The 8003-nt window shown below is 37.5% G+C and overlaps 2 protein-coding genes across 3 annotated transcripts in view; both read left to right on the top strand.

Moving 5' to 3' along the window:
- LOC108362696 (NADH dehydrogenase [ubiquinone] 1 beta subcomplex subunit 2, mitochondrial-like) overlaps positions 1–8003 on the top strand; it is a 59862-nt gene that overhangs the window by 49865 nt on the left and 1994 nt on the right. The window lies entirely within an intron of this gene.
- Positions 80–1482, top strand: LOC108362694 (uncharacterized). Of its 2 annotated transcripts, none has more exons than XR_001847506.1 (3): positions 80–234; positions 302–701; positions 764–1482. XR_001847506.1 is itself a non-coding variant. In XM_017615783.1 (3 exons), the coding sequence occupies exons 2-3, from the start codon at positions 838–840 to the stop codon at positions 1391–1393; spliced, it is 501 nt and encodes a 166-aa protein (XP_017471272.1). In that variant the 5' UTR covers positions 80–234; positions 302–837; the 3' UTR covers positions 1394–1482. The 2 variants fall into 2 exon arrangements, 1 of the variants encoding a protein (XP_017471272.1); XM_017615783.1 differs by having other exon boundaries at positions 302–866; positions 922–1482.

Below are 8003 nucleotides of genomic sequence, written 5' to 3'. Positions count from 1 at the left end.
ATTTAAGTGTTTTTCGTTTGCTGAATTATAATTAATTATTAACGATATGGAAAGAAGGCAAAAAGATGCAATAGTTCAGTTAATTGCGCAATTGGCTGCCAGTAATAGGCAGTTGGAAGAGATCCGAAAAAGGCGGCTACTGAGATCGAAAAAAATTATGGCAGCAATACGCATGTGAAATTCTTTATTATATTTTATAATAAGGAATAACCGCCAAAGCGTCTGTGGACACACGTAAGCAATTATAACAGCTATTTTTTTTATTAGTGAATATAATAATCAACGCGTATGTGTATTGTAGGCAAGACACGGCAAGTTCTGGGAGCTGGACATTCCTGCCAGCAGCGACCAATTCTTTAAGGAGTGCTTAAGAATGAGCCTCGAATCCTTCGCCTTTTTATGCAACGAAGTGACGTCTATTGCAAAAAGCGATACAACTTTTAGGCAATGCATCCCTTTAAACAAGCGCGTAGCGATTGCTTTATATGCGCTTGGTTCCTCATCTGAATACAGGACGATCGGCCGGCTGTTTGGAGTATCAAAAGGAAGCGTATGTAATATTTTAATAGACTTTTGTTCTGCGGTCTGGGACAAGTTCGCTCCTAAGTATTTACCCAGCACATTCCTTACGCAAAAAAAAATTTAAGAGTGTGTTAAGGGATTTGAGAAAATTGGATTTCCTCAATGTCTCGGAGCTGTCGGTAACTTGTACATATAATGCAACTAGTGATCAAAAATTAAAAATTTGTTTAATTAACTTCAGATGGATGCCACATTAAAATTAGACCCTCAGCCGCTGATGCTGTAGACTATCATAATTATAAGGGTTCGTACTTAATGGTTTTACTAGCCCTTGTTGACTGCAGGTAACCGTGTCATATCCATACGTTCGATGAAAATACTCAACTTAATTTTTCACAGGTATAGGTTTATGTACATAAATGTCGGAGCACCCGGCCGCTGCAACGATTCTAAAATTTTCGAAAAATCATCATTAAAACGAGCATTTCGCTTTACGAAATTTCTAATGAAGCCTTATCCTTACAACGCAACAGCCGAAAACAGCGAAAAGGTGTTTAATTATCAACTTTCCAAATCTAGAAGAGAAGTAGAGAATGCTTTGGGCCACTTGAAAGCAAGGTTTAGAAGAATTGGTAAAGGCATTGATAATGACATCAAAAATGCAACGTCAATAATAAAATGTTGCTGTGTCCTCCACAATTTTGTTAATGAACGTAATGATAGCATTAACAACAATTGGATCCAAGTCCAAACCAGTTTTGAAATCGAACATCTACGACAGCAACCAGAACCGCCCTACAATACTCAAAACCACAATCCCAGCGCGGAAAACATAAGAGAATCAATCGCTTCATATCTATGTACCTTTTAAATTTCATTTATTTCATACTTTTTTTAAATTCCTTTCTTTTATTATTAAATTCATTAAATCTGTCCTAACAAATGCCTAGTAACCTTTGGCTTGACTAGTTTAAAATTAAAAGTTTAAACTCATTTCATTTACAAACTTAAAATAAAATAATTCATTTACTTACATATCGACTGCTGAGTGGAAGATCGACTTATCTCGGCAGCCAGTTCGAAAGCGGCCTATCTCAAAAACGCCCTATTTCAGAATTCGTTTCAAAAATGCCCTATCTCACTTCAAAATGTATTGAAAATGAGGTGATATAGGGCGTTTTTGAATCGGCTGCTGAGATAGAGCGTTTTTGAAACGAATTGTGAAATAGGGCGTTCTCCAACCAAATTCTGAAATAGGACGTTTTTGAAAAGTTTTTTGAGATACGGCGTTTTCGATCTGGCTGCCGATATAGGTCGATCTTCCACTCAGCAGTCGATATTTACTTCTATCTTCCCATGCAGGTACATACAGTCACTTACAAATCTCAGTATACCGTGTTTTTCTTTTTAAATACCTATTAACAATGCCTTTCGTTTTCAATATTTTTATTTATTCCGGCATGTGCTGCAAATCGTACGATTTGAAATCGGTGCGATTTACAAATTTTTTTTTAGAGAATTCTTAACAAAACAGAAAAAAAGTGCCGCTAAAGAGAAGAATACGACCTTTTGCGTTTCTATCAGTTTTTATTGGAAATATTTATTACTTGCATTAATTATATTAAAAAATGTTTTGCAAATCGCATCGTTTTCAAATCGTACGATTTGCAGCACATGCCCGATTATTAACCNTGCGTTTGCTAACAGCCTCGTACAGCTCTAAGCTGAGTTGGCGCGAACGTTTATTTTGATCATTAAAAGCGTTCCTGAAATATCGCGCGGAAACCGAATTCGTTCCGCCTCACAGGCGAACGTTAGTATTCTAGGGTTAATTATACCATTTGCTAATAAAGTGAGAAATATGATAGCCTTTGTACGCTATGCAAAGGCAGAGCAGCGGCTTTGTGACGTTACGTTGCTCAGTGAGCTGGTATCTAAAATTCCAGTAGAAGAGCAAATGAAATGGGCGGAGTATAAGGAAAAGTTGCAGGGTTATGCAAACATAGATAATTTTAGTGATTTTTTGAGCATAATAGCAAAAAGAGCAAACATTATAGTAGACTCATTGCCACGAGCTGCAATGGTAGCAGTACCCTCCACTTTACGTAATAGACAACTCGAATCAGGCCAGGGAAAGGGTGTAAAAAAGCGAATCCTTATAACTCACGCTGAAGAAAGCTGCTTAATTTGCAACGGTAGCTGTGGTAAATTGGGAAGCTGTCCCCTATTTAATAATATGTCGCCAAGCGAGCGAAGGGTAAAGGTTAAGGCCCTCCGCGTCTGCTTCGATGTCGATTTTCGACCCATTCGGCGTTTTGGCCAATTTCGTCATATCAGCAAAACTGCTGCTGCAGCAATTATGGACTCGCGGAATTCAATGGGATGAAACGGTTCCCATTGACATTTTTAGCAAATGGTCTGCATGGTTGGAGGAAATGCCTTAAGTCAAACAATTCGATTACCGCGTTGCGATTATAAAAGATGTGCATCGTGTTCGCACGTTGAGCTGCACATTTTTGCAGACGCCAGCGAGAGTGCTGTCGCAATTGTACCGCACTGGCGAATATTATATGATGTCACAGTCGTTCGTTTCAATGCAGCGAAAGCAAAATGTGCACCACTTAAATTCCATTCAATCCCGCGGTTGGAATTGCAAGCGGCGGTCATGGCAGTTCGCCTGAAAGAAACGATAATCAACGAGCATAATATGAAAACCAACCGTGTCTACTTTTGGAGTGACTCGGCGACAGTTATTGCCTGGATACGGTCTAGTACGCGTCGCTACAAGCAGTTTGTTGCTAACAGGATAGCGGAAATCTTGGACGGCAGCGACGCCAGTCAGTGGAGGTGGTTTCCCTCCGAACAAAATGTTGCCGATGAGGGAACGCGAGCGAAATTTCCGACATCGTACAGCAGGTAGTTAACCGGGCCAGACTTTTTGCTGAAGGCAGAGCATCACTGGCCACGTCAGCTTCAAATAATTCCACAAATTGAAGAAAGCGTACTTGAGTTGAGAGCAGAACATTGCATACTTGCAGCAAGCAGTGTAAGATTGAATATAATAGACTTGAAGCGATTTGCAAATCTTTCCAGGTTGAAAAGGTGCATGGCTTGGGTTCTGCGTTTCACAAGGAATTTTTCAGCTGCGCGCTTAAAGCTGGCGGTAACTAAAGGTGGCCTTACAGCAGACGAAGAAGCGGCCGCTGAAATTGTACTTTGCCGCACCGTTCAAGAAGAAGTGTACCCTGTCGAATTTCAGCAGCTTCGAAATAAAAAGCCTGTAAGTAAAAGCAGTCCGTTGGTTACTTTAAATCCGTATATTGACGAAGATGGAGTGTAACTGATAAGCGGACGTATTGAAAATGCACCCCTTGTACCAATTTCAGCGAAACGGCTTATAATCCTGGCGAAAAATCACGCTTTAACGAGATTAGTTGCAATATGGTACCACAACAAATGGCGCCACATCAATGTGAATCTTATTGTCAACGAGATTCGACAGAAGTTTTGGATACCATCGTTGCGAGTACTCGTCGAAAGCGTAGCATCTGATTGTAACTTCCGTCGTATACGCAAGGCCGTGCCGGCTCAACCCTTAATGGCCCCTCTACCAGTCGATAGGTTAACTGCTTATGTACGCCCCTTCACGTAAAGTGGAGTGGATTTCTTCGGCCCATTGCTCGTCACAATTTGACGTCGAAAGGAAAAGCGATGGGTGGCACTATTCACTTGCCTCACTAACCGTGCTATTCATTTGGAGTTGGCGACAACCCTTTCGTCAGATGCATTGCTGCTATGCATACGTAATTTTGTAAATAGAAGAGGCGTTCCGATTCAGATACGCAGTGATAATGGCACTAATTTTGTTGGCTTAACAAAAGAACTGCGTGGTGTCGAAGATTTTATGGACCACGGTGCCATTTCGGAAGCTTTAACGCCACTAGGAAACCGGTGGAAATTTAACCGCCCGTCACACCCAAGCGAAGGGGGTGTTTGGGAGCGACTCGTACAGTCAGTAAAGAAGGCGTTGTTTATAATGCTAAAAGAATGCGCCCCACAAGTTGACACACTGAATAGTCTATTGGTAGAAGCAGAGAATATAGTAAATTCTAGGCCGCTCACACACATTCCCGTCACTCCAGATGATCCGGAACCGATTACGCCGAATAATTTTTTGCTCAATTCCGTAAACTCGACATAAACACCGGCACCTGTAGATAAGAAGTTGCTCTGCCTAAGGAAACAGTGGCGAATCGATCAAACTTTAAGGAACGGTTTTTGGAAGCAGTGGATGCGGGAATACTTGCCAGAGCTCACCCGCCGAAGTAAATGGTGTCGTCCGTCGAAAGCTATTAACGTTGGTGATCAGGTTCTAATATGCGAAGCGGAACTGTCTAGGTCGCAATGGAAAAGAGGTCTCGTAGCAAAGCTCTATTACGGGCCTGATGGCGTTGCTCGTTCAGCAGATGTCCAGACGTCACAAAGCTTACTTAAGCGTCCAGTTTCAAAACTTGCGTAACTAGACGTTGTGAACACGGTCGCGGTCAATTCATGGGGCCGGGNACACCGTCGCGGTCAATTCATGGGGCCGGAGATGTCGTGTACGCAGCGGCAGCACAATTTATTTAGTACTTATTTCTTATATGTCAAACTGTTTTAAAACACAGAAACACTGTCCGCAACGGTTATATTTTTTCTGTATACATTTCTTAAGTAAGTTGACATCGTTGCTGGCTGTGGAGCTGTAGAGTCCAAAATCAAGTGAGTTGTAAAATGCTTTAATTTGCTTTATACGTACAAATTGCTAATTTTGTCGATATATATATCATTAATTTGTATTTACNCAAATTGCTAATTTTGACGATATATATATCATTAATTTGTATTTAGAGAATAAACCCCATTTCATCTCGCGATCAAACTGTAATACAATATTGGCGGTGTTTATTCAATTTTGGAGCCAGCTAGTAGCAAATCTCCACAACCATCGAATGGTAGCAGCTTTCATAATCTAATCAATGATTTGTGTACATAGCTATTATGTAAATTTTTTAAATAACCAAAAATGTGTGTCCATCCACCGACCTCTCTTTATGACCAGTTTTTATTGTCAAATCGATATTTTCATTTCATTTCCGAGGTCTAGGTGACATGAATACATTAACGTGCGGCATATTTTGCCGATCTGACGTAGGGTTGCCTATTTACACGGGACTTAAATTTTAAGAAAACGTCATACATACCTTTTTTTAAAGTGCTGTATCTTGGAAACCTTTTAACGAAACTTAATGATAAAAAATGTATTTCTTCCGTCTTATTATGGGCTTTAATTGTACATTTTTTACATTAATGTGCAACGTATAAAAAACAAAAAAAAAAAATTAAGTAAACTTTTTCCTTACTGATTATAGCATTTTCAAAAATTTGTATTTTTACATAAAAACATTGTCTATAATGTCAACTTTAAGTACCCAAATGGGCGTAATGGGCGTAATGGGCTACTTATGCGTTTGGACTCTAGGACATCTAACGCTCAAACAATATGATAAATAGACATTGAAATTGTATTTGTTTTTGTTATTTTATGGCCTTATAACAACTATATTCAACAATTTTTATGGAGCTTGAGANTTAATTTTTCTTTTGTTTATTTAAAGTTTAATTCCAAACTGTGAAAAAAATATAAAAATTCTGGAAATTTTCACCAACATTTCCAACTTTTTATTCAGAATGTTTGGAAAAAATTAGGTATGCAGTTTTGTAGCCCATAAAACTTTAGTATACATAGTAGTTACTAAAGAATCCCGTTGATTTTTGATGATTTTTTCGTTGAAGGTGTCATGCACTTTGTTGCATAAAAGGTTTTTTTATATGGAAGAAAATGCCCAATACCCTCAACGGAAAAAATAATCAAAAATCAACGGAATTCTTTAGTAACAACTAAATACTACTATGTATACTACAAATTTATGGGCTACAAAACTGTACAGATAACTTTTTCTAAAGATTCTGAATGAAAACTTGGAAATTTTGGTGAAAGTTTGTAGAATTTTTATATTTTTTGCACAAANGATAGCTATTTCGGAAATCACCACATTTCCTCATCAGACTTCTTTCATAAGGATTCGAACCGACGATTCCANAAAAAAAAAAAACAATATTAAACATTAAATAAACAAAAGAAAAATTTAAAAAATCGTGTTATATTGGGGTACCTAATACTTTTGGCCAAGGGTGTAGTTGATAGCTCAATGAAAACTGTGTAAAACCAGGTTCTGAACTTTGTATAATATTTAGAAAAAATCAAATTTTCACCAAAATTACTTTTTTTTTGAATATTTTTTTTAAGACTTTTATAAATGAAACTTTATAGCCCATTACATTTTTGTACATAAATTGCNCTGCAATTCACACACTTGATCATGTGGTTGTTGGTTTTTGTTAATAATTCTACNTTTGAATATTTTTTTTAAGACTTTTATAAATGAAACTTTATAGCCCATTACATTTTTGTACATAAATTGCAAGCATTCCTAAAATTTTCATAAAATTCTTGTTAAAAAACTTGTAATTTTGGTGAAAATTAAATTTTTTCTAAATTTTCTACAAAATTCGGAACTTTGTTTTACACGGTTTTCGTTGAGCTATCAACTATATTTAAATAATAAATTATTTACCAAACAAAAAGATTTATAAAATAAGTAATGGAAATAAATAATTAAAATAAGTAATTCTGTTTAGGGTCATCTCCAAATAACATTAAGGCGGACACTTAATTAAACAGTGAGACACTATTATTTCCTTCCTGCAATTTGGAAATGGCCCGAAATTTTATTACTTATTTTGTTTGAAAGCCTCCAGAAATTTTTTGAGAATAGCATTCCGATCCCTTTCAATTTGCAGGGCTTCTTTGCTATCCTCTTTCAGCTCTTTCATTTCCAAAGCGATTGTTTGGTTTGCCGCGCGAAATTGTTCCATAAATTCATTTTGGAAATTAACATTATCTTTTTTCCTCCGCTTTTTTGGAGGTTCTGAAGAACACTCCTCCAGCATTAAAAGTTGAGGCGAAGGAGAAGTTGCTTCAATTTCAGAGGACCTGTTCAAGTGTCTCAACTGTAATAATTAAGAAAATGACAAACAATAAACACAGTGACTCACACTCACAATTATACAGTGATATTTTTACAATATCCACAATGTTTATCATTTGGATTTGTTCTTCATTTTTTAAAGTTATTTATCTAACAAAAATCATGTAAATCCAAATTTCATTCTTTATTTAGAATTTCTAAAAAATTGGTATGCGGATTTGTAGCCAATTGAATTACATCTTCTTCTTCTTCTTTTTTGGCGCTGTTACCGCCTAAGCGATTTTGGCCGAGTTCAGCAAAGCACGCCAGTCGTTTCTCCTCTGTGCCAACTGACGCCAATTGGAAACGCCAAGTGAAGCCAAGTCCTTCTCCACCTGATCTTTCCATCGC

Source organism: Rhagoletis zephyria, unplaced genomic scaffold, assembly GCF_001687245.7.
Source record: "Rhagoletis zephyria isolate East Lansing unplaced genomic scaffold, Rhagoletis_zephyria_1.1 Rzeph_scaffold_01073, whole genome shotgun sequence".
NCBI classification, from domain to species: domain Eukaryota; kingdom Metazoa; phylum Arthropoda; class Insecta; order Diptera; family Tephritidae; genus Rhagoletis; species Rhagoletis zephyria.
The sequence above is the reverse complement of the archived record's forward strand: the minus strand, read 5'-3'. Positions and strand labels throughout refer to the sequence as shown.

Coding starts and splice junctions, on each gene's coding strand:
- LOC108362694 (XM_017615783.1), top strand. CDS start 838: ATGGTTTTACTAGCCCTTGTTGACTGCAG. Junction 867..921: donor CTAGCCCTTGTTGACTGCAG/GTAACCGTGTCA, acceptor AATTTTTCACAG/GTATAGGTTTATGTACATAA.